This window comes from Narcine bancroftii, chromosome 5 (genome assembly GCF_036971445.1).
Source record: "Narcine bancroftii isolate sNarBan1 chromosome 5, sNarBan1.hap1, whole genome shotgun sequence".
In the NCBI taxonomy this organism is placed as follows: domain Eukaryota; kingdom Metazoa; phylum Chordata; class Chondrichthyes; order Torpediniformes; family Narcinidae; genus Narcine; species Narcine bancroftii.
In genome coordinates, this window is record NC_091473.1 from 120,758,251 (window position 1) to 120,785,560 (window position 27,310).

Genomic DNA, 27,310 nt, shown 5'->3' on the forward strand with positions numbered 1-27,310 from the left:
GACTTGGAGTCCGACGCGGAATGGTGGCCATCGCCGCCAATGGCAGGAGCCGCCATCAGCCTTCGCGCCTGCGCACTGGACGAGATGGTCGCGGGGGCGCGTCCCGGAAGCTGGCGGGGAAAAGGAGGCGGTGAATGGAGCGCTGAGGGGTGGCGGGTGTTCAGGATGGATAAGCTCAGGAACAGTGTCTTCAGGGCCCGGCGCTCTGTGGCTTCGGAGCCCGTCGGGCTGAGGAAAAGAAAGTCAACTCTGTATGCTAAAGCATGCCCGAACATGGAGCAGGGAGCAGGTACGGGGGCTGCGCAGCTACCTCCATGTGTCAGAATTTGCCATGAACATGTCACGAAATTCATTGCTTTGTTGGAGCATCTCAGGGGAAACATTTATATTAGCAAAATAAATAAAAATTGGGCAAGAAAATTAAAAGGAAAACGAATTAAGGTTCATTGTTCATTCAGGAATCAGATGGCAGCGGGGAAGAAGCTGCCCTTGTGCCGCTGAGGGCTAGTCTTCAGTCCCCCATACCTTTTTCCTGATGGGAGCAGAGTGAAAAAAGGGGGAGAGGAGGGAGAGGAGGGGGAGAGGAGGGAGAGGAGGGGGAGGGGAGGGGGAGGGGGGAGGAGGGGGAGGGGGAGGGGGGAGGAGGGGGAGGGGGGGAGGGGAGGGGGAGAGGGAGAGGAGGAGGAGGGGGAGGGGAGGGGGAGAGGAGGGGAGGAGGGGGGGAGGGGGGGGAGAGGAGGGGGGGGAGAGGAGGGGGAGGGGAGGGGGGGAGGGGGGGGAGGGGGAGGGGGGAGGGGAGGGGGAGGGGAGGGGGAGAGGAGGGGGAGAGGGAGGGGAGGGGGAGAGGAGGGGGAGGGGGAGGGGGGTCCTTGAAGATCCTGGGCTCACTGCCAAATATTGCAATTGGTATTCTGCTGACACTTTGTCCAAATGGAGCAAACCGACATTGACATTATTTATAGAGAGGTTGGTCTTTGTTTCACCCAGAACTGCATTACTCTAATAATTACTTTTTTTTTCCTGAAACAAAAAGTGCTGGAAATGCTCAGCGGGTCAGGCAGCATCTGTGGAAATAGAAACGGTTAACAATGAAGATACAACTGTGTTCTGAGTTTGTGAGGAAGGACAGGCAGGGACAGAACATAAATGTAGCCAGTTAGAAGGTTGGAAGTTGTCAGACTCTGGCTTTACCCTACCCTCAATTTGGACTTGTGCTTTAAAGTTAGCAATTTAGTGTAACCTTGGGGATGAAAGTATTTTCTCTCTTTGTATTTGGGGTCAGCCAACTTTTCTACATACTGTGGCTGTTACTTAATTACATTAATATTTCCCATAAACAATATAGTTGAAGTAAAAGTAAATTGCTACATAGTAATGGATTAATGGATACATAATGGCATATTTTCCATTATTACTTAACTCCTTGGTTCCAACAAAGTGTGTCTATTTCAACACTGAGTATTAACAATAAGGGGGATGACCTTAGAGCACTTAGATTGGAGGAAGGGTTGGATTGGCTGATGCAGGTACTGGGGTTTAGGTGTTTTAAAAGGAATAGGATGGTTGGGGGTGGAGTAGCATCTGGTCAGGGATAATATCAAGGCTAAAGATGCTGCAGAGGGAGTGTCCACTGAGTTGATGTGGGTGGAAGTTAGAAATAGGAAGGGAGGTATCACTGTGCTGGGAGTAGCCTTTGGCTTGGCTTTGCGGATGAAGATTTATGGAGGGGTAAAGTCCACGTCAGCTGCAGGCTCGTTTGTGACTGACAAGTCCGATGCGGGACAGGCAGACACGGTTGCAAGGGAAAATTGGTTGGTTGGGTGTTGGGTTTTTCCTCCTTTGTCTTTCGACAGTGAGGTGGGTAGTCTATAAGCCTCCAAATAGCCTTCGGGACACTGAAGAGCAGATAAACAGGCAGATTTTGGAATGTTTAGTTTATTTGTTTATACAGCACATTTAAAACAACTCACTTTGACCAAAGTGCTGAACAGATCAAAAAGACATCACAACTAGACAACTATTTAAAGTACAGAATAAAACAAATACGAGAGGTTTGAACACAAGGTAACATTCCCTCCATGATTCCCTCATGCACTCATCCCTCCCCACCCATTGCACCCCTGGTACCTTCTCCTGTGCCTGCAGGTGGTGCAACACTTGTGCCCACACCTTCTCCCTAACCATGGCCTTTCAAGTGAAGCAACACTTCATTTATACCTCCAGAGGACTTGTTTACTGCATCCGATGCACCCTTTGTGGCATTCTCGGCCTTGGAGAGACCGGTCGCAGACTGGGAGATTGCTTCACCCACTACCTCCTCTCCATTCTCAACCAGTGAGTCACGCTCCTGCGCTCACGTCTGTCCATGGCATTGTGTACTATCCCACCCTGACCACTCGCAGATTGGAGGAACAACTTATTTTCCTTCTTGGCACCCTCCAGCCAGATGGCATTAACATTGACTTTACTACCTTCCACTAAACCTGCTTGCATTTTCTTTCCTCTCCCCTTTTCCAGTCTTTCCATTCCTCCATCCACCCAGTTATCCCTCCTTCCCCCTCAATGCTGCTGTCCCCTTCCTCCTTTCTCCACCTATCGTCTCCTGCCTTGACACCCTTCTCCCCACCCCCCCCCCCCCCCCTTTTGTTTGGAAACTTGCCAGCTCAAGCCAGAAATGTTAGTTATGTATCTTTACCTTTGCTACTAAAGGACACTGTTTGACCTGGTGAGCTTCTCCAGAAATGTACATTTTTTACTTCAATTGTAGTGTAGAATTTTCTGATTTTTTTTTAAAAAGGTAACTATCAGGTGCATGAGAAGGACTCAAAACGCTAGTGAATAAAAGTACATCTTCAATGTAGATATAAAAGAGTTGATGAAAGGGGCTGATTTGATAGAAGGAGGAATGTTGTTCCATAGTTTTGGAGCTGCAATAAAAAAGAAGCGATCTCCTCTGAGTTTACAATTTGAGTGTGGAACAGCCAAATAGAATCACACTTGAACTTATCACTATTAACTTAACTAACCTACTTAACCCCCTTCTAATTCTAAGCGCATGTGTATGTAATGTGTGTGTAAGTTTAGAAAAGTTCTTTGATTCACAGTCCAATCTCACTTTTCACTCCTCGAAGTTTACTGGTTGCAGGCAATTCTTAAACTGTGCACAGAATTTAACATGTATGAAGTTCACCAGGCTTTTGTGTTTGAAAGAGAAAGAGTTGTTGTTTGCTGGACACCACAACTGATTCTCTGTAACCAGCCACTTTAGTGTCTTACCGAACAAACCTGCCCCATCAGGGTTTTCCAGATGATAACCTCTTTCTTTCAGGTCACCACAGAGTTCCTTTTTCCGTTATTTCAAGTGAGACATTAGGTAGCCAGTCCCCTCCTCTTGTATGAGCTACATGTGCTTTGAGGAGGCTGAACTCAGCTCTCTCTCTCTCTCTCTCGCGCTCTCTCTCAGAGAAAAGCCCGTTTGACTCCCTCTCTGATTGCAAAAAACACATGATCTTCTTAGAACAGCAAGCAGCACTCCCAGATAGCCTGTGGCTCTGAACCTACTCCTCTGAGTCCTTTCATCTGTTGCTTTTCAAAACAATCCATTAGTGAAGTCTCTTGGGCACTCTCCAAGGCTTTTGCAAAGATTTTTGGAGCCGGCCTGTCTGGCTTGAGCAGAACTCCAGTATTTTAAATGAGATCTATTTTGAAATGTTTGTATGTGACCTACACTAAAAAACCTGCCCAAATTTATCTCTCCAAAACATATCTAAAATCTGTCACAGCTAGAAATATTATTTTTTCCCCTCTTCTTTTCCTCATCCCTCTTCCAATTACACCTGACCTGTTGAGAACTTACAGCAATTTATTTTCAAATTTCCAGCATCAACAATGTTTTTCTTTTCATTTTGTGTTCAGAATCAGAAGGGGATTCAATAGGTCATAGAATCATACAGCATTGAAATGGATCATGTGATTCATTATTTCTGTGCTGCCCAATGGGCACCCTTGTTAATTGCATCCTGTAGCACTTGGCCCATTGCTTTCTATGCCTAAGTGATTCAAGTATTCATTTAGACACTTCTAAAATGTTGTCAGTGACTGCTTCCATGAACCTCTATGGCACACATGTCAAACTCTGGCCAAATTTGGCCCACGATATAATTATATTTGGCCCGCAAGATCATTTAAAAAATGTATTAGAGGTGGCCCGCTGGCCGCCGCGCCAGTATAGCGCATGCACAGCTAATACAACAAATCCCAGAATGCATTGGCGTCAGCCCACTAATCGCCCCCACCTCCTCTGTTTACGTTGCAGGGTCTCATCGTGGACTCTGGTTTTGGGGCCTGGCTGGTGTCAGGGGAAGCCAAGGCCGCTTCCCAGCGCCCGGAACCGGAGGCCTTGGGCCTGACCTCGCGAGGACCATTGCCCACTCCCCCTCCCTGCCGCAGGCCGACCCGCAACTCACTGTGACGGGGCCGCTGATCCGCCGAGATGCCGCCCTGCAGTGAGAGCCGATGCCCCCGCACTGTCATTGTCCAACCCGATCGCCCGCAAACCCCGCCCTCCCGCACACAGGCCTGAGTAAGGATTATAAACTTTAATCTCAGGATAAAACGATCTTCCAATAGTTTCATGTCACAGTGATAAATATATTCCTGGTTAAAAATGGTCCTGCACCTGGATACAAGCTCATTAGGCATAAAACTTGAAAAGTGTGTAAATCAAAGGATATCTGTACCAATGGAAAAAGGGCATGGCAAATAACCCTGCTAGAGTTCATGCCCACAATCAGTCACCCATTTGATTGTTTCAGGAATCATGTTATTCTCCCACATTCTCAATAGCCCTCAGATTTTACTACTTCGACAGCACACTAGCAACATTTGACAAATCCTCTATAGAGAAATATTATTTATTGAATATTTTATTTCTCATTTGTTAATGTTTCTGGAAAGAGTTTATCCAAAACTATTATTAAACATTTATTTTAATAAGAAAAAGTTTAACATTACATATGTTGAAAGAAGAGAAAACATGCAGATGTTGTTGAAAATTTTCAATAAATATTTAGTTCGGCCCTCGACTTAGTCCAAGTTTTTGATTTTGGCCCTCCTTGAATTTGAGTTTGACACCCCTGCTCTATGGTAACGTTTGCTTATAGATGGTGGCTTTCCATTTTTGCCAACATGTTGAAATCAGTCTTCTAAGGTCAAGATCTTAATTTTCAGTTTATCCTTAACCTTGTCCTTTTCCATTACAGCCTTAAAAATTTCAGCGATTGTCTCTACATTCCCAAAGATTAGATCCCATAGAGATCACACTTGGAGTCAAACCCATGGTATCCAAGGTATTTCTATGTATAAACTCAAAAGGATGATTTTTAAAAAAATTCCACCTGGGCTAAGCCTTTCATAGGCCATTATAGATAACATTGGGGAAGTTGCCTACATATCTGATCTGTATCCCAATGACTATTCAAAGGTCTTCAGAAAAATGCTCACCCCCCTTTTTATGGCTTCATTTGAAGAACCTTTTAGGATAATCTACCTGAAAGGGAAGCAGGGTAGTGAGATTAATTACTGTTTCAGAACTCGCATTGATTTGATGGGTCAAATAGATGGAACAATTGGGAAAATAATATTCTATAAATTAAAATTGAGCAAAAGTTGGTGTGTGCTTTTTTAAAAAAAATGATTTATAATTATTTCAGAAATGAACTAAATCTTGCTGTTATCAATAAGAGATAGAAGGTTTGATCAAGCAAAAGAAGGAAGATTACATCATGTATAGGAAACTGGTATGAATGAATCCTTTGAGGTGTATAGGCATTTAGGAGGGAAGTTGAGAAACAAATTAGGAGGGAAAGATAAATATGTTAGATATAAGATGATAGCCAAAGAAAGTGTAGGTGACCCCCTCAGAGACCATGCGAAATCATGGGTTGTGAGCAAAGTTCTCAATGAATATTTCTCATGATTTTCACCGGGGAGAAGATTGTGAAGGCTGGAGAGTTAAGGGAGGGTTATGCTGCTATCTGGAGCACAAGTAATCATGAAAGATGAAGTGTTAGAAATATTGGTCCACATTATGGTGGATAAATCACTGGAGCTTTACAGGATCCCAGGATGCTAGGGGCTCTTAAGGAGATTTTTTACATATTTGTTAGCCATGTGTGAGGCACCAGAAAGCTGGTGGCTAGCAAATGTTGTCTTCTTGGTCAAGATCGGCAATAGGGATAAGTAGAAACTACAGACTAATATATCTCATGTCAGAGGTACAAAAATTTTTTAGAGAAGATTTGAGAGAAACCAGATTTTATGTTCACTCAGAAAGGTAAAGCATCATGGTTAACAAGAGTCAAATGATTTTGTGCGTGGACATAATGTCTCAAGTCTGATCTTTTCGAGGAGGCAGCTAAGAAAATTGATGAAGCAAGTGCAGAAGACATCGTTTACATAAACTTCGTTCAGGCTTTTGACAAGGGCTGGTCCAGAAGTTTAAGTCACAAGGTCATCTGAGCTTGCTCACAAAACTAAGCACAAAAATGGCTTGGTGACAGAAGGCAGAGCTTAGAGGCTTTTCTGAGTACAAGTGTATGCAAGTGATGTATGCAAGGATTGGTGTTGGGACCTTTGTAATTATTTGAATGGCTTGGATAAGAATGTAGATAGTCTGATTAATAGCTTTGTGGACAACATTAAAAAATGATGGAGTCATAGACAGCGAAGAAATTTGTCTAAGGATGTAGCGAGATTTAAATCAACTGGAAAGTTTGGCAGAGTAGTGGCAGATAGAATTTAATCCAGCTAAGTGTGTGGTAATGCACTTTTGGAGTTCAAATTCTAGTACAAGTAGGACACATAGAGTAAATGGCAAGACTTTAATGTAAAGAGGGACTTTGTGGTTTAAGTCCATAGCTTTCTGAAAGTAGTTTGCACAGGTGTATACAGTAGCATTAAGAGTTAAGATATCATGTAGCATTTGTACAAAACATTTGGACTATCGTGCACAGCTCTGTTGGTCACTCTACATGAAGGACGTAGGAGCAAGAGGGAGGGTACAGACATTTCCCCAGGTTGAATGAATGGAATAGGTTTATTTTCACTACAACATAGGTGGCTAAAGGATGACATCAGAGAGGTTTCTAAAATTATGAGGGGTATAGATAACATAGATAGCCAGTCTTTTTCCCCAGAGCAGAGGTGTCTAGAACTTAAGGACACAAGTTCAAGGTGAATAACAGAACCTAAGAGGTAAGTTTTTACAAAGAATATGATGGTTACAGAACCATAGAACATTATAGCTCAAAAAATGGGCCCTTTGGCCCTTCTAGTCTGTTCTGAACTATAATTCTGCCTAGTCCCACTGACCTGCATCTAGTCCATAGTACTCCATACCTCTCCCATCCATGTACCTGTCCAAATTCTTCTTAAATGTTAAAATTGAGCTTGCATTCATCAAATCAGCTGGCAGCTTGTTCCACACTCCCACCACTCTCTGTGTGAAGAAGTTCCTTCTCATGTTCCCCCTAAACTTTTCCCCTTACAATCTTAACCCATGTCCTCTGGTTTGTATCTCACCTAGCCTCCGTGGAAAAACCCTTTCTACATTTACCCTGTCTATCCCCCTCTTAATTTTAAATACCTCTATCAAATCTCCTCTTATTCTTCTCTGCTCCAGGGAATAAAGTCCTAACCTGTTTAACATTTCGCTGTAACTCAGTTCCTGAGGTCCTGGCTACATCCTAGAACATCTTCTCTGCACTCTTTCCATTTTATTGATATCTTTCCTGTAGTTGCACACAATACTCCAAATTTGGCCTCATCAATGTCTTATACACCTTTACCATAACATCCCAACTCCTTTACTCAATACTTTGATTTATGAAGGTCAATATGCCAATAGCTCTTTTACAACCCTATTCACCTGTGATCCCACTTTGAGGGAATTATGTATCTGAATTCCCAGATCCCTTTGTTCTATCGCACTCCTCAGTGCTCGACCATTCGCAGTGAATGTCTTTTCTTGGTTTGTCCTTCCAAAATGCAACATTTGTCTGCATTAAATTCCATCTGCCATTTTTCCATTTGGTCCAGGTCATTCTGCAAGCTTTGAAAACCTTCTTCGCCATCCACAACACCTCCAATCTTTTTGTCATCTGCAAGCTTTCTGATCCAATTTACAATATTATCATCCATATCATTGATATAGATGAGAATGGTGCCAGCACCAATCTGTGAGGCACACCACTAGTCACAGGCCTCCAATCTGAGAAATATCATCCACCATGACTCTCTGGCTTCTCCTGTTGAGCTATTGTCAAATCCAGTTCACTACTTCACCATGAATACCCACTGTTTGAACATGCCTGATTAACCTCCCATGTGGGTCCTTGTCAAAGGCCTTACTAAAGTCCAGGTAGACAACATCCCACAACCTTTCCTTCGTCAACTTTCCTGGTAACCTCCTCAAAAAACTATAAAATTGGTTAAATACAGATTTCATTTACATATTGACTTGTTCTATATGGTTTTCCCATTGATTAAGAGGTTGTTCCTTTGGTATAGTGTTCACTCTTTAAAAAAAATTCAACTGTAGTTTCGACTTTCTTAGGAAAACACACCTTAATTTGAATTGGCTTAATTATTTTGCTGTTTTGTAATTGTTATTTTCTGTCTCTTTATAAATACAGGATTATTGGGTCAAAACACCTATTTAATCATGTTCTCTGTCGCTTTGAGATCTGTGAACTGCTTTCTGGTCCAGACTAGCTTTGTTCCCGATGAATATTGGCAGTCACTTGAAGTTGCTCACAGCATGGTCTTCAAATATCCTTTGTATTTGGAAACTAAATGCGGAATGTAGAAAAAAAAATGATTATCTTGTTGTACGCAGGTATGCCAACCATTTATCCTGATGGATTTTTTATATTTTTCAGGCCTGGTGGAGCTGCATTTTTGACCAGATGTAAGATTAGAAAGTGAATCATACATTGAATTCCTCGAGTAAATTGTGGTTTGTTGGATATAGATTTTTCTGAAAATTGAAGCATAGAAATTAAGAGCAGGAGTTGGACACTTGATCACTCAAACATGTTTGGCCCATTTAAATAGATGAATGATGATGTGAACATAACCTCCGATCTACGTTCACCCTCTTGCTTATCAAATATCTCTCTTCTGCTGCCTGAAAACTAATCCAAGTCTCTTTTCAAAGTCTGATGAGTAAAATAATACTGGATTCATGAATCTCAGAGATGAGGTGAATTTTTCTCACTCTCAATCTTAATTGAGCAGCTCTTTATTTAATGCAGAGACACCTATTTCTAAGAATTTCTCCACAAGATAAAACATCCTTTCTATATTTTCCCCATCAAAACCCCACAGAATTATAAAAGTTTTATTTAAGTTCCCTCCCACACTTCTGAACTCCAGTGGTAGAAGATTAGACAGACCAACCTTTCCTCAGAAGGCAATGCTTCCACTCTAGTGGATAGACCAGCAAACCCTCTAAGCTGCTTCCAAAATATTATAATTCTTCTGTGAATAAAGATTTCAAAACTGTACGTGATACTTCAAATGTGACATCACCCATACCCAAATAACCTTCAGACTTTTGTATTCATTTTTCTTAGAGAAAATGATAAGTCTCTGATTCATGTGCCAGTTCCCACTGCATTTAAATGCTCTACACCTTATAGAGATTGTTCTCTTCAATTTTCCTGCCAAAATTAACATTTGGCCTGGACAAAATGTACATATTCCTATGTTATTCCCTATGAGCCAGATTTTTTTTCCCCACAGTAACTTGTCCTCTCTATCTCCACTTTGTCATTATAAACTTTGATGCAAGATTTATCAAATGGCTTCTGGAAATCTAAGGTTGGAAGATCTATCAATTTTCTTTGATTCACACATTAGTCCATCAAAAAACTCAATAAATTGGTCAATTAAAAATTTCCTTTCACAAAACTTTTTAAAAAAGTGATCACCTGTTCAGGATAGATGAAGATAGATTTTTCCGAGAGTTGAGAATGTTAAGAACCACTTTGATCAAAAGACAAGAGCAGCCAAGTATTTGAATATTTTTAAAGCATATGTAGGTAAATATTTGAATAACAAGGATGTGAAAATTTACCATGGAGAAATGGGAATGTGGAGCTGAAATAACATTTGAATCGGCCATCACATTATCAATGGCAGTGCAGGCTTGAAAATCTGAGGTGTCTATTCCTGCTCCTAATTCATGTTTGCAGAACTTGTATTTTGGTGATTAGTTATTATTATAAGTAATATTCTTAACTTTCTCAAGTATGGTTATTTAACCTGGGAATGGAAAGAACAGCTGCGAGGCTACACCTACCCATTGATTTTTGCATGTTTTTATAAGTTCTTGCAAATATTGAAGAAGGATACAGTACAACTGCTGGTAAGAATAAAATAGTTATTTGCTACTCATCAACTTTGTCTTAAATGAGATTTATGCTATTGAAGTACAAGGAAATTTATTGGCGCAATTATTAATCTTTTGGCAACTGCTTTTCTGTTCATTGCATCTATGGGACGATACAGCATTTGCCCCCTTCTGCCTGAGCCAGCACTTTCGTTGAACTATATAATTAGTCCCATTCTTGCTCATTGCACATTCTTCTGTTATTTTCTCCCAAGTATTATTCCAATCCCCGTCGTGAATTTATAGTGATTCATTTTCACTAATGGTTAAGTTGAAAATAGAGTTACTTTGTGCTGCTTGTTCTTTTGCCATCTGCTTTGAAGGTATGTCATTTTGGTCTAGAATCCTTCATCAGGACTGATGTCCTAATGAAGGGTTCCAGCTCAAAATGTCACCAGTTTTTTTCTTCCACTAATGCTGTTTGACCTGCTGAGTTCTTCTTGCAACTTGCTTGGTAAAGAATTCCAAAGACAGACTACCTTCTGGGTGAAGAAATTTTTCCTCATCTCTGTCCTGAATGGCTGATAATGTTATTTTGAGAGTATGTTCCCTCTTTTTGGACAACCCAGGTATGGAGGCTTCAAGCCCTCTGTTAATCCCCTTGAGAATATTGTTTCAATAAGATTGCCTCTTCTTCTAAACTCGAGAGTACAGGCCTGGCTGATTAATCCCATAGCAGATATGCCACTTGAGGCATTAATCTGGTGAGAGCTCATTGCATTTCTTCTATCATGAGTACAGTATATACTTCATTTAGTAAGTAGTGAAACTAGTTTATACACAATGTTCCTGATGGTGTTTTTATTAGTAATTGGAGAGACAGTTATACTGAAGATTTTGCATTCTGCTTTTATCTTCCACAGACCTTTTCACTCTCCCTCAGAATAAGTGTAAATTTGAACTTCAAGCTGTACTTCATAATTTAGGCAAGTGCAGTGATCAGAGTATTCTCTGATTTCAAATGATCTTTAGGTCTCCTGACAGATATCATACCTTGAAGAATTAAAACATTATGTGATGAGTTGCGTCAGAAATCTGTCCTGCAGTAAGCTGTTTTGCTATCAGTGGACCTCGTGCAATTGTTTTTGTTTCGGCAGATCTGGGTTCCAAGACTGGTCCAGTCTTTTTTGGCCGGATTGGCAGATGTAACATTATACTCCATCGTAAAGAAACAGGCAAATGCAGAAATTGCAAAATGGGCGGTAAGCTGTTTGCACCTTGCATCTATTTACATTTATTTTCTTTTTATTGATGATGTATGACCTTTCCAACTTGAATGAGACACAAAAGTTGTATCTGTGGAAGAATTTTCATGGAACAAACATAAAAGCATTGCATTTCCTTATGACATATAAAGTGACTATTCATCCCATCAGGTTCTCAGTCTGATATGACTTTATTTCCTATAACCCTTTCACATCCCCTTCATCTAATTTCCTTCCCTTCTTTCCCCCCCCCCCCCCCCCCCAATGGATTCTCCTACCACCTACCTACCCATGGTAATTCACAGTAATTAATTGGCCTCAACACCTGATAGAAACTGTTTCAGTCAATGGAAAATTATCCAAACACAGACAACGCTGGAGGTCAGGTTTGAACCAGGATAGCTGGAACTGTGATATGCCAGACTGATATAGGTCATATCCATAATTGTTTACTTATCAATAGATTTATAATGTGAAGGCATTTGTTCTTCTGGACAAAGTGACAAACTTTTAGAAGTAAGTAACTGATTCTGTGTTGTGAACATTAGAAAATTTAATAAGCTTAAAGCCAGATGAAAGTATGTATGGACTTGCAGAGAAATACAAGTTAAATAAATTATGTACAAGAAACACAATATAGCCCTTTCAGGGCTATCTTAAAATCTGCTCTTAAAGTTAATCTTTAGAGCTGTTTGGCCACCCTAGTCTATAAGAAAGAACAAAGTCTGCATTTCAGAGATAATGACATCTTTTTAAAAGGTTTGCCATCCAGATATAATGAAAAGCTCTACTTAACGAGATTAGATTAATCAACAGTTTGCCATGGACAATGAAATCAAGGGGGGAGAAAGAGATATATTACATTTCCTTGTTTCAGTTTTCATTGAATAATTCAGATGGATGGATGACAACTTGTAACACATGCATTCTGAATTCTAATCCTGACAATTGGGTACTTGCTAACTTAAAAGGAAAAGTGTGTGTGTGTGATGAGAGAGACGTGGCTTCACGTGAATTTAATGAATTAAATTTGAATTATTTTTTACATTTTATTTCTTCCAGTACTTCTCTCAGCTGTGTTCCTGGTTCACATGGTATTGCAGTACCCGAACTATTACCAATAGCATGGAAGCTGTTTTGACCAGTTTTATACTTTTTTACTACCCTCTTCAGGGTCCAAAGACTGGAAGTAGGTCAGGAAAATGTTTGTTTATTTTGAACCTTTTAAAAACATGGTTGTATAATTTAACAAGTAGTCTGCTTGTAGCTCTATTCTTACAGCCAGGTACACTTCCAACATTTTGTTTAAACAAAAATGTATTATTGTTCAGTGCCATTGAAAATATTGCCTGAAAGCTCAATCCTCAAAAAAATGTTTTCTACAGAGGAATATGAAAAAAATCATGAAGCTATGGAAAGAACAAAATGCACTCCAGACAACACCTATTCCACCCACCAAGTACCATATACACTCATATGATAGTTAATCCTGTGTAAACGATGACCACACACTTTTTTGGCCTGAAAGAATTTTGTGTTTTCCCTATGACCCGTGTAAAAGTCGACCCTTTGGCCTCGACCACCCACCCATCCGAGCTCCTGATGCTCTGAACCTCGCCCGGCAGCTCCCCCATCTGAGCTCCCGGCATCCCGAACGTGGACTTGCCATTCAGCCCTGGCCATCCGAGTTCCCAATGACTTGAACAACACAGGTACTTATCATGATCACAAGTAGTACCCTCTAAATTTGACCCAAAAAATTTGTCTCCAAAACTTAACTATTACACGAGTATATTCAGTACTTTTGGATTCTTGTGTGAATTTTATCCCCTCAAAAGAATGAGTTGTGTAAAAGTCAACCCCCCCCCCAAACTTGACCTGAAAAATTGGCCCAAAAACCTCAACTATTACTCAAGGATATTTGGTAGTAAAGTTGCATAATATGGTTCTGAATTTACCCTCTTGTTGAAGAATCCCACTTTCTAGCAATGTGGGTTGTATCACAGGACCCTGTGATATCTGTCTCTGAACATCATTCAAGAGGGGGAATGTTCGCAAGGCATCATGCCCTGATGGTGTACCTGGCAGGGTACTGAAAATCTGCACCAACCAACTAGCTGGAGTATTCACGGACATTTTCAACCTCTCATTATGGCAGTCTGAGGTTCCCACCAGCTTAAAAAGGGCATCTATCATCCCGGTACCCAAGAAGAGTATCGTGGGCTGCCTCAACGACTATCACTCAGTAGCACTAACTTCTACTGTGATGAAATACTTTGAGAGGCTGGTCATTGCCAGAATTAACACATACCTAAGTAAACTTCTGGATCCACTGCACTTCGCCTATTGTCACAATCGCTCCACAGCAGATGCAATATTGCTGGCTCTACACTCAGCACTGGATCACCTTGAAAACAGCAATTCATACATAGGGCTGCTCTTCATCAACTACAGTTTGGCCTTCAATACCATTATTTCCTCAGTGCTGGTCAAGAAGCTACAAACTCAAGGCCTCTGTACCCCACTCTGCAACTGGATCCTTGACTTTCTCATTGAAAGACCACAGTCAGTACGAATCAGAAATAACATTTCCTCCACACTGAACATCAATACAGGTGCACCTCAAGGATGCGTGCTTAGCCCACTGCTTTACTCATACACCCATGACTATGTGGCCAGGCTCAATTCGATGACACTACAGTTGTCGGCAAAATCACAAATAGCAATGAGGAAGCGTACAGAAGGGAGATGGATCAGCTCATTGAATGGTGTAACTACAACAACCTTGCACTCAATGTCAGCAAAACCAAGGAAATGATTGTGGACTTCAGGAGGAAGTCAGGGGTACACAATCCAGTCCTCATTGAGGGCTCGGCAGTGGAGAAGGTCAAAAAACTTCAAATTCCTGGGTGTCAACATCTCTGAGGATCTGTTCTGGAGTCTCCATGTTGATGCAATGACAAAGAAGGCTCACCAGTGGCTATACTTTCTGAGGTGTTTGAGGAGATACAGTATGTCACTGAAGACTCTCGTAAACTTCTACAGGTGAACCGTGGAGAGCATTCTGGCTGGTTGCATCACTGCTTGGTACGGAGGTGTCAACTCTCAGGACAAGAATAAACTCCAAAGGGTTGTTATCAAGCACCAGATGTCACTGCATTGAGAACATCTACATGAGGCAGTATCTTAAAAAGCAGCCTCTATCCTCAAGGACCCCCCACGACCCAGGCTGTGCCTTCTTCACTCTGCTACAATCGGAGAAAAGGTACAGGAGCCAAAAGATGGCACAGGACAACTTCTTCCCCACTGCCATCAGATTCCTGAATAATCAATGAACCAAAGACACTGCCTTACTTTTCATGCAGTATTATTGTTCCTATTTTATTTTGTATAGTAATATCGTAAGATGATTATAATGTATGTTTGTACTAGGATGGTGCCGCCAAACACTGAATTTCATGACTTATTCTTGACAACAAATCCTGGTCTGACTATATAGATAAATCAGCCATTTTTGAACAGAAGATTATGGAGTTGAGTTTTTAAAAAAATGAATTAATTTAGTTAGGGTGATATTTTTGATAAAGCTGGCATTTACTGTCCTTCATTAATTGCCTGAACTCAGGAGCCAGTTAAAATTCAACTTCATTATTGGGACGGAGGGGCCAGAGTAGGTAGGGATTTAATTTTCCTTCTTGAAATAGGAAATGATCCAGTTGGGTGTTTATGCAGTTGCCATTACTTACACCAGCTCTTTTTATCCAGATTTATTGATTGGACGAATTTAACTTCCCCAGCTGTTTGTCTGGATCAATGTCTTCTGGACAATTGTCTGATAATTTAACCCAAGAGCTACCCAACTATAATTCTCTCCTAATAAAAATAATTTTCTTGACAATTGTGTTATTTTTAATATTATTCCATGCATTTCTTTTTAAAACGACACAATAAATAGTAATGGCACGAATCATTCTTATTATTTTCTCAGTGAAATTGCTGTTTCTACTTCTTTAAAGATGTTTGACTTCTAGCTCTTTGGAGAAAAAGAGAAAATTAATGTAATTTATATTTTCTTGAAAAAAGATTTATTTTTGTGTTGCTACACATGAAAGATCCTAACACGTGGTTTGATACGCTGGAGGGAATCTCCAGGTAGACTGCACTCATTTCTGATAAAATCTCCATCTGTGGAATGATGGGAAAATGGAGGAGAAAAAGGGAGAAACATTAATATTATTTTCGCTAGTCCAGTGTGTCTTACATAAAGAATAGCAATTTGGATAAACAAGACAAGATAGTGAGAAGTTTAAAAACACCATTGAACAGTCGAACTAATCCAGGATGATCGGACCTTTGGAAGTTATCAAAATAATGTATGACGAGATAAGCTAAGAGTTTGTATTTATTAAAATGCTTAAAGGCAGCATGGGTTGGATCTTATGTGTCGAATTTCATATTGTGTATTCACAGTTCAAAATACGTCGCTGTGACTGCTCTTGCATTTGTTGTGCGTCCTACTGCTGTCATCCTTTGGCTGCCATTGTTGTTTTCACATTTCTGGCGAGAAGCAAAGAAACTGGATCTGCTCTTGCACCGATTTCTCCCAGTTGGGTACGTAAAGAGGCAGAAGGAGTTTGCTTCAAATCTGTCTGCACTCCTATAATTTGAGACACACCTGTTTGAGCCCTGTATTCTGTAGCTTTTCATGTAGACTGCTGGGATCCTTAAACGTGCATTCATTTTATGATCAGTATTTTTCTGGAATAGAGAAGGGCAAAAATCAAAACATTAATGGTAAAGTTTCTCACTGGAAGAAGAAGCTTAGCTTCCCTACCTAACTTCCACACCATTCAATGTTGGTGGGTCTGAACTGTTGCTGGAATAACTGAAATTCCTTAAGTCTAACATAGAAATATGCAATCATTCTTTAATGTGCTGATGGTAATTTATTTTAAACCTGTGTGGTCACTGGTAGAAGGTGAAAACTCCTTGTAGACAGCAGTGGATTCGAACTGGTTGCAGGATCTGTAGTAGCATTGCATTAATGGTGCCACCCTACCTATATAATGGAGAAGTTCTGCTGCTTTATTGATCTGTATGCAATCTGCTTAAAAATGGGTGACTAGATTTGTTGCAACATTGGGTTATGTCTTTGCCCTGTGCTTCTTGGCACAAATGGGCCTGGAGGATGAACTGCAGACATGTTAGTTTGACATCTGGTGGTTGGATACTGTTAGGTCTGCTTTGTTCATGAATGAGTGAGTCAAACACCAGACTGAGTCGAAATCAAGGTTCTTTGTTCTTTATTGCCGGATTGTAACACTTGCAACTAACAGTGTTAGTTGGAGAAGGCGCATTCTGCCGTTATCAGCAAGTGGTGTTTTTTATATACCTTAGGATACGTACTTAGTAAATTATCATACCATGACATTGTCCAATGAATAAACTGTTGCTGTCCCTCTCTGCTAGCCTCCTGCACATCAATTTGTCATCCCCACTCTTATCTTGAGAGTACAAGGTCACAACTGCATCTTGTTACGGCCCAGCACTGGGTGACTCCCTCTACATTCCCAGCTCATGATGTTTTTACCTAACAATACTGATAGATAAAATCAATCAAGATGCATTTCGCAAACATTTCTCGGACTAGTTGACCCTGTATTGAATGTGCCCAGAAGTAATGAACTGCATGTTTTACAAACATTTCTTTGACTGATTCCACCTACATTGAATTCGCCCATCGTTATTGAATGAAGATATACCGGGTCCAATGCCTGAAGAGGGCGCACAAAATCAGTGAACCGGTGCGGACTCAAAAAGCCAACATGGCCTGTTACCGCTCCGTAAATGGTTATATGGTTTATTATGGGTCAGTGGGCGGGCGTACCACACGATGAGGTGGGGTTAGACTTTGAATCACCTCTCTCCAAAAAAAAGTTGGTGTGGTTGAAAAGTAGAAGGAAAAGTTGTCGGAAGATCAAATGAACAACACAAGATGTCACTAAAGAATGACCAAACAGCTGTTACTTCATAAGAAATTGAAAAAGAAAAAGACAGAGAGGCGTACCTTGAAGAGGTGTCCGGAAGGTAGGAGCCTGTGGTGAAAAACCTGGAGCTGGGGAGACCTTGGTCATTGCTGTGCAAGGTCTCCCCTGACAATGGCCGCCTGCCACATGAGAAGAAGTGACTCTGTCCAGGTGCAAAAAAAATGGCAATTTTTAAAAAAGCACAAGAAGCCTCCAGCTCCAGTGATCAGAATGAAGACAAAGAAGAACAGGAATTGCATCTAGAACAAGGAGTTATGGCTAAAAAAAAATCAGAGAAAAATGAAAGACTTGTGTATCTACAGTTGAAATGAAGAAATACATGGAAAGTTTTCAACAATGTTTGTAGCAATTAACCGTAGAAGTTAAAAAGTGTAATGAGAATATGGTTGAAAATAAGAATTTTACAAAGAAGGTGGAAAGAATGATGCTGCAGGTGGATAAAAAATTTGAAGTTGTGGAAGAAAAAATTAAAGGGAATGAATTTCAAATTCAAAATGTTAAAGAACAGATAAAAAAAATCCAAGCTGAAACAGCTACAACAACAGATCAACTCACTCAAAAAATTGACATTTTAGAAAATTTTAGTGGAAGAAATAATATAAAAATTGTTGGGCTTAAAGAAGGCAACAAAGGTCAAGAAATGAAGAGGTTTTTGCAACTTTGGATTCTGTCATCTCTGAGGGTAACTGAATCTCCAAGGAAACATTGAGATTGAAAGAGCTCATGGAGTGTTACAACCAAAACCGCAAACAGATGAAAATCCACGTCCGATACCAGTCAAATTGCTTCGCTATGAAGTGAGAGAAAAGATCTTGAAACTGGCGGCGAAGCAACGAAAGAAAGACAATCACCAGTAATTTATAATGAAAATAAGATCTTCTTTTACCATGATACAAGTTTTGATTTTCTCTGTTAAAAATGTGTTATGGAAGAAAGGTTACATTTTTGTCCTAAGGTATCCAGCAGTATTGCAAGTTTTTGTTCCAGAAGGGAAAAATATATTTTTTACGGAACCCAATGAGGCAAAAGTGTTTGCAGATTCATTGCCTGAGAAAGAGAGGCAAGAAGTGAGTGATGTTTGAAATGAGATATGATGCAGAAGGATTATAGCTGATAATATAGAGAAGGAAAGAACAAATGTTTTTTAAAAAAAGGGTTTTTTTTTGAGAGAATTTTAGGGAGGAAAGTTTTTTAACTTGAAAGATCTATAAATAAGTAAAAATTTGTAATTGGTAAAGATTGTATAAAGAGACAGTATAATATTTCGAGAGAGTTAGTTGGAGTGTAGGCCTAACTTCGGGAACATGAGTGCTGGTGTGGTTTCGTCCACAACTCGTATATATCAGGGTTTTAAGGACATATCATTAATAATGTACGCCTTTGTTGGGGGGGGGGGGTGGTCTATCTTTTTCTGTTTTTCTTTTTTAATACACCTAAATATAACAAATATATTATGAAATATAATATTAGTGTTTTAAAAGTGAGAGGGACGGGAGTGGAAGGATGGAAGGTTAGTAGATTCAGTAAAGTATTTTATGGCTGAAAGACTGAATTTTATTAGTATTAATATTAATGGGATATAGTATCAAATAAAGTGGAAAAAATTATTAGTATGTATGAAAAAGGCCAAAATAGATATTGCGTTTTTACAAGAATCATATTTGACAGAAAAAAAGAACATGAAAAATTAAAAAGAGATTGGTAGGAACTCTAATAGCATCGTCATTTAATTCAGAAGCTAGAGATGCAGCAATATTGATAAATAAAAATTTACCAGTGAAAATACTAGATACAATTGTAAATGTAGCAGGAAGGCATGTTATGGTAAATTGTCAGATTTGTTCAGAACAATGGACCTTAATGAATGTATATGCACCTAATGTAGATGATGGCAAATTTGTACAAGATATTTTATGCAATTATCAAATGCCAAGGGAAAAATTATATTTGGAGGAGATTTTAATTTTACTTTGGACCATAACCTGAATAGGTCAGGTTATAAAATTATGAAAAATAAAGTAGCTAAAATACCAATAGATTTAAAGAAAGACATAGTTTTGGTGGATATATGGAGAAGAATTCGTCCAAGTGAAAGAGATTATTCTTTTTACTCTTTTTGACATAAAACATATTCACGAATAGATAGGTTTTTAATTTCTGCACAATTTAAATATAGAGTGCAAACAGTTGAGCATCAAGTGCGAGTTCTATCGAATCATTCACCTTTAAATTTTGTCAATTTTGTTGGAAGAAGAGCAAAAGATAGGTAAAAGGTGGAGGTTAATACAACATTACTGAAGAAAAAAAGAATTTTGTGACTTTATGAGACAACAGATAATTTTTTTCTTGAAACTAGCAATGATTCACTAATGAGTAAATTTACAATATGGGATTCTATGAAGGCATATTTTAGAGGTCACAAGTAATAAGTTATATTTCAAAAGTAAAGAGAATATATGAAAGAGTTGGATCAGTTGGAAAAAAATAATGAAAGTGGATAAGGAAGTACAAGTGCAAAAAAAATGAGGAGAAAATATTGTTAGAATTAAAAAATAAGATTTAATACAATATAAACATAGAATAGAGAGGGATATAATGTTTGTGACAAAAATATTATGAATTAGGTGAAAGGGCTCAAAGTATTAGCATGGCAATAACTGCCACTAAGAAAACTACTGGTCAGATTACTTATAAAACGCAGGAAATAAATGATAATTAAGGAGTTTTATGCCAAACATCATTCAGAATCATTGAAAGATGATGATAAAATAGAAGAGTATCTGCGACGTTAAATTAACTGTGTTAGACGAAGATGAAAAGTTAAGATTATCTGATGCTTTTTCTGAATTAGAAGTTTATGAGACCCTGATGTCATTACAGAATAATAAAGTGCCAGGTGAAGGTGGTTTTCCACCAGAATTTTATAAACAGTTTAAGGAGTTATTAGAACCTGTATTAATGGGGGTATTAGACTAAATGAGAGAGGTACATGAACTACCCGAATCTTTTAAAACAGCATTAATAACAATAATCCCAAAGGAAGGAAAGGATTATTTACAACATTCTTTATACAGACCTATATCATTATTGAATATGGATTATAAAATTGTATCAAAATTATTAGCTAATCAGTTAATTTTTTATCAAAATTAATAAATATGGATCAAACTGGTTTTATTAAAAATAGAAGAGTGGCAGATAATATAGTTAAATTTTAAAGTTTGATAAATATAGTGCAAAATAGAAAGATTCCAGTGGTAGCTTAGCGTTAGATGTAGAGAAAGCATTTGATAGATTGGAGTGGGATTTTAAAAAAACTTAATGCTTTTGGGATTCCAAATACTTTTGTAAATTGGATAAAAGCATTGTATGATCAGCCAAAAGCAAAACTGGTTATGAATCGACAAATATCAAAACCTTTTTTGTTAGAAAGGACCTCTAGACAAGGTTGCCCATTGTCACCTTTTTTATTTGCATTAGCAATGGACCCATTAGCAGAAATAATTAGAATTGATAAAGAAATTAAAGGATTTGAGATGGGTAATAAAGAACAAAATTAGTTTGTTTGCAGACAATGTTATAGTATATTTAACAAGACAAGAACTATCATTAAATAAGTTTAATATGAGATTAAAAGAATATGGATTAGTATTGGGTTATAAAGTTAATGTTCAAAAAAGTGAGGTGATGCCTATGGTGGATATGGATTATTCATAATGCAAAGATTATAAAATTTAAGTGGCAAAATGATACAAAATTAATAGAAAAGTAAATAATTATTTAAGTTGAATTATTCACCACTATTGAAGAAGATCTCAGAAGATGGAAAGATTTACCAATAATGGTAATAGGATGGGTGAATTGTATTAAGATGAATATTTTTCCAACATTATGAGATTTATTTCAGTTCTTACCCATTCATGTACCAGAATTATTTTTTTCTGGGTTTGAATAAAATTATATGGGAATTTATTTGGAAATGTAAAATGTCAAGAGTTGGTTTTGAAAAATTAACATGAAAATTTGATCAGGGAGGACTAAGATTACCAAATTTTAAAAATTATTATAAAGCAGCTCAATTGAGATTTTTGTCCTCTTGTTATCAAATGGGTGAAAAAAAGAATTTGGGTTCAGATTGAAATGAATAAAATTGGAGAAACTATCCCAGAGCAAATTTTATATAAATAGAATAGTGAATTGTTTAAAAGAAATATGGAAGTACCAATTTTAAAACATATATTGAAAATATGGAATGGGATTCATATGGAGAGAGGGATTAAAAATGATCAATTGCCTAAAATGTTGTTAAAACAAAATCAACTTATTCCTTTTACTTTGAATAGTTCCTTATTTGATAATTGGTATCAGAGGATTTTTAAAAAACTTTGGAGCAATTAAAAGATAAATGTAATATTGTAGCAGCTACTATGGTAGATGCTAATAAATAAAGGCAAACACACACAAAGGTAGTCAACTCAAGACTGATTTATTGCAGACATACACAGACCTTTTATTCCCTGCCTGTTAATGAGCTCGTTAGTGAATAGCTGCTGGTCCACAGGACCAGCAGATTAAAGCTTTGAGCCATTAGTGCTCCGCATCTTTAGGCAGGGGCTTCATCTGATCCACTCACTGTACTTTGGCGCCCAGCACTGCTAGCCCATGATGTGTCAGGTAAGTCTGTGAACTGACAGTGGCAATTTGCAATACTGCGCTGTGCGCCCGCTACAATATACAAAATAATGCAATTTTTGCATATTACCAATTAAAATCATACTTAAAAAAGAAATTAGGAATAGATTTGAGACTCCCAGAACAAAGTCAATTTGAAGGTTTAATTACAGATACAATAATTATTAAGAAATTTATTACGAACATGTTATAAAATTACAAGAAACTAAAAGAAAAAAGATTTATACAAATCAAAATTACGATGGGAGAAAGATTTAAATATACAAATCCAAGTGGAACTATGGTCAAAATTGTGTCAAGAGAGTTGTTACAAATACAGTTAATGCTAGATATCAAATGGTTCAATATAATTTTCTTCGTCAATCATACTCCACATAAATTGAATGGACTTAATTCTAATTATCCAGATAAGTGTTTTTGATGTACCAAAGAAATAGAGGCCTTTTTTTACATTCAGTATGGTCCTGTGAAAAAAGTGGAAAGATTTTGGAATGATTTGAGTGTATTGCAAGGATATATTATGAAGATAAGGATACAAAAAGATCCAATAATATTTTTACTTGGGAATATATATGAAAAATATATAAAACTGAAATTGGACAAATATCAAGAATTTTTTAAAATATAGCAGTAGTTACTGCAAAGAAATGTATAGTGGTAACGTGGAAAACTGAGAGTGCAAAATTGTATGCCTGTAGAAAAAAATTACATATAGCTTAAGAAATTGAATTGAAAACTTCTATAAAATTTGGAAACCAAATATGGATTTTTGGAATAAAATTCCATCCACCTTCTCCATTTTGCTCACCCCTCTCAATTAGAAACTATTTTTAAAAATCAATGAATATTATATATGCTAATAATGTTATATATGTAGAAGTAGGTGTTCTTTTCTTTTTCTTTCTTTTGGGATGGAGGGGGGGTTGGGGAGAAAAAAATTTTTTTTGGTATCATTTTGTATGACATACAATAATTACTGTATTATTGAATTATATTTTGTATTGATACAAACGATAAATAAAATTATTAAAAACCAGAAAAATTTGTGTCACCATAACCATATATAACCATATACAGCACAGAACAAGCCAGTTTGGCAGCAAGGTTATAATTTATTACCAAGTCCTCATCAGTCTTGAGAAGGTTGAGAGCCACCTATTTGAACCTACTTTCCTTCTGGTCCTCCTGTGGTGTTGGAGGTCCCATTGACAATGGAGGATGAAAGAAGGTTGCGGGACAATGCAGCCCAAGCAACTCTTCACTTACAATTCTTTCTTTAGTCACACTGATGTGCAGGAATATTGCCTTCTGCATGAGGACCCAAGGACAATGCCATGAAATGCGTTAAGATTTGTTGTTTGGCTTGATGGTAATTATCCACTCTGCAGATATACGTTTGACTGGATCTCTCAACCCACCTGTGTGGATTGCCTGAAATACTTGGGGGGGGGGGGGGGGGGAAATCTTTGGTCAGCTGTGCATTAGACTTGTCCTATAGAGATCTACTTGGTCTCTATAAGATTATTAATTATGGAACTTGTGCTAAACATGTCTGAGTTTTGCACACACAAAACAGAAAATCCCCAATGAAAGACCAAGTCTTTCATCCTCCGGTAAATATCCAGAAGGCTGATAGAGTGGTACAGGTGATAACAAAAAATGTAATTTATAGAATATCACTTCTAATCTCCTGTACAGTGTTCTCATGTTTATTCATATTGAGAAGAGAAGCATTTTTAAAAATGCTTCATTTACACATTGTGTGTATTTTGTTGGTGGGTATCTTTTACAAATCATTCAGCAATATTGTTCCTTTTCTCAATTATCAGCAATTTGGTAGAGAGACATGATTTGTACCATCCTGACATTGTAACCCAGGTTGTGAAATGTATGCCCTGCCATTCCAAGACTTTGGGTTGAAGTGTCTATTTGTTTTAAGATCAGTTTAATTAATATATTTTCCCTAAAATATGTTTTTTCCATTGTAAATCTGTTCATTTTGCAGATGCTTAGCATTTGGGATTTCACTGATTGTTGACCGAATATTTTATGGTGAGGTGGGCATTTTTTATTCTTTTGAAAGATTAAAGTTCATGTTTAGTGTTAGAATACTGGTATTGAAGAGTTACTAACCAATTTTAAATATTCTGGACCAGTCTTCTTTGGAAAAAAATTGTACTGCATTGAAATCTTCTTTATGCATTTTTTAATAGGCCTGCAATTGGTAGTTATATTTAAGTATCAACTGTATAAATTATTCTTACTTGCATCTCTTTCCATGTTAAATTCTGAGATTTAACAAAATTAAAGATGTTTCTTTACTCCTTTATTGGCTATGAATAGACACCGCAATTAGAGAAGGGGTTAACGTCCATTGTTTCATTAATTCATAAATCCTAACTACATTCACCAGTATCTGTAAAATAGAGTTCTGTACTAAATAGATTTTCTGTACCTTTAATATATGTTAAGCTGCTTGGATTCAGAAACTTAATATGTTGAGTTATTCCAAATCTTGCATTGGGGCAAGAATGTCTAGGCTAACCCTAATCCTGTTTGCATATACCATACTTGCTATTATCCTGTTTTATACACAAGCATGAAATGTAAAATATTAACAATTCCTATCTATCTTTTATTTCCTTCTCCCCCCATATTTCAGTGGGTTATAGTTCAATGGAATTTTCTCAGATTCAATGTAATTCAGAACATGGGATCATTCTATGGCTCTCATTCTTGGTATTGGTACTTCACTCAAGGATTTCCTGTTATCATGGGAACACATCTGCCATTTTTCTTTCATGGATGTCTCTTGGCTCCCAAGAAGATCAGAATTTTTCTAATGGCAGTTCTTTGGACCCTTATTGCATACAGGTGTGTACTGCTATGTAGGATTGAAGACAGGACCAGAATCCTATTCATTAGTTTAAAACCAATTTTGCATATATTAAGTCATGAATTAAGATTTTGTCTTAAAACTCGCTCGCTGACCTTGGTTGTTACCATTTTCAGTGATTAGAAATTTAATAAAACCGTCTTGACTATTAAAAACAATGCAATATAGTCTGTGTTAAGACCGGTCACAGATTGGGAGATCTCTTCGATCAACAGCAACCTCTCAGTAGCCAACCATTTCAATTCTGAATCACACTCCCAAGCTCACATGTCTGTCCACGGCCTTATGTACTATCCCATCCTGACCATCTGCAGATTGGAGAAAGAACACCTTGTTTTCTTTTTGGGTACTTTCCAGCCAGATGGCCTTAACATTGATTTCTCTGATTTCTGCTAAACTTGCTCGTCTTCTTTCCCCTCCCCCTTTCCAGTCTTTCCAGTTCTCCCCTCCCTTCCCCTTACCCACCTAGTCATACCACCTCCCCTCATGGCTGCTGTCCCCTTCCTGTCTTTACCACCCCATCTTTTGTTCAGATGCCTAGCAGCATTCTCTCATACCTTGATCAAGCCTAAAATGGTTCTGTATTTTTTACCTTTGCTACATAAAGGACACGGTTTGACCTGCTGAGCTTCTCCAGCATTTTGTGTTATTACTTGGTCTATGCTTCTATTACTACTATATTTTCTTTTGAATATTTATCTACTTGTTCCTCTGAATTAGGTACTTACTATTACATAGAATAATTTGTTGCTTTGGAACTTAGTACTGCAATTTAGAATGAGAAATTGAAGCCTTTCAAAACTAAAAGTTATGAGATGGCTTCATTAGAAATATTACCACATCTGACCTTTCACAAATAAGTTTCCATTTTATTTTGTTTTAAACAGGGAAAAAAGATATTTTTCATGATTTCAGGGTGCTCAAAAGGGCTTTGGTACCAATAAAGGTCTTTGAGAATGTAGTCATTATTGTAATAGAGGAAATGTGTTTGTGAAATCCCCAGTTAACAGGAGAAATCTATCTGTAAAGGGCGATTTTTATTTTGAAGGATTGGACACTAAAACATGCCCAGTTGTTACACTAAGAAAATGCATTGTTAAGTTCATCTACATGACCAGTCTTATTTTCTGTCTCCAGAATGCCTGTAGTTTTGTAAACATGTGCATTCTTTATCACAGCTTCTTGAGCCACAAAGAATTCAGATTTATTTATCCAACATTGCCCATCTGCATGGTATTCTGTGGTAGGTATCCTCTTGATAATCTTGCTTTTACTGTTAGTTCATAAAAGAAAACATCTAAAAATGTTTTCCACATGGAATGCTTGATTTTGAAGAGTTTAAATGTTCATAAAGGAATAATGACCCTGATTACATGATCATTGAAGTTATGACTGATGGCCGACTTTAAAAATGCTGTGTATATGGATCTCTGTCTTGGGATAACTTTGGTTGCTATCAGCTTCCATACTGAGGGATCTATCAACACTATTGTGGTTAAGCAAATCAAATAGTCAATCACATTCAAGAATTCTTATAGGCAGCAAGCCAGGATCAAAAGAATTGAAGTATTTAAGAGAATCCAAAATAATGATTGGAATATTTATCAGCTCTTAAATATTTTTAAAAGAACCCTTACTTACAATGTGAATTACAACCTTGATTGGCATTGGATTAGATTTTTTATTTTCCTTTTTTTCTCTTTCTTAAACAACTCTATGTAAAAATACATATTGGATTGGGATTTATGCCCAAGTACTATTTTCATTATAATATATGCTATTAAATGTGTAATAGTCTGAATGTAATAAATTTATTATCTATTTGTTTTCTTTTCCAACCAAACTTAATAAAAATAACTTTAAAAGAAAGAACCTTTATTTTAAAATCTAAAGGACAAATATTTCAATTAATGACAATATACATATTTGCTTTTTCAAGCTAGCTAATTTGCGCAGAAATCATGGTTTAATAGACTACAGGTGTTATAAAAACTCAGCAATCTTTGCAATAAAACAT

At 37.8% G+C, this 27,310-nt stretch overlaps 1 protein-coding gene across 5 annotated transcripts in view; it reads left to right on the plus strand.

Annotated features, from left to right (window-relative positions):
* Positions 1-27,310, plus strand: part of pigb (phosphatidylinositol glycan anchor biosynthesis, class B) — a 41,914-nt gene that overhangs the window by 9,353 nt on the left and 5,251 nt on the right. For 2 of the 5 annotated variants that reach the window (XM_069938921.1, XM_069938925.1), the window contains exons 1-10: positions 87-289; positions 5,262-5,348; positions 8,694-8,825; positions 10,308-10,429; positions 11,551-11,655; positions 12,721-12,851; positions 16,129-16,269; positions 24,403-24,454; positions 25,060-25,271; positions 26,472-26,536. In XM_069938921.1, the coding sequence (XP_069795022.1) occupies positions 166-289; positions 5,262-5,348; positions 8,694-8,825; positions 10,308-10,429; positions 11,551-11,655; positions 12,721-12,851; positions 16,129-16,269; positions 24,403-24,454; positions 25,060-25,271; positions 26,472-26,536 (1,171 nt within the window). In that variant the 5' untranslated portion in view covers positions 87-165. Of the gene's footprint in view, positions 1-86; positions 290-5,261; positions 5,349-8,693; positions 8,826-10,307; positions 10,430-11,550; positions 11,656-12,720; positions 12,852-16,128; positions 16,270-24,402; positions 24,455-25,059; positions 25,272-26,471; positions 26,537-27,310 lie in introns of those variants that run through there. The other 3 variants (XM_069938923.1, XM_069938922.1, XM_069938924.1) reach the window with 3 other exon arrangements.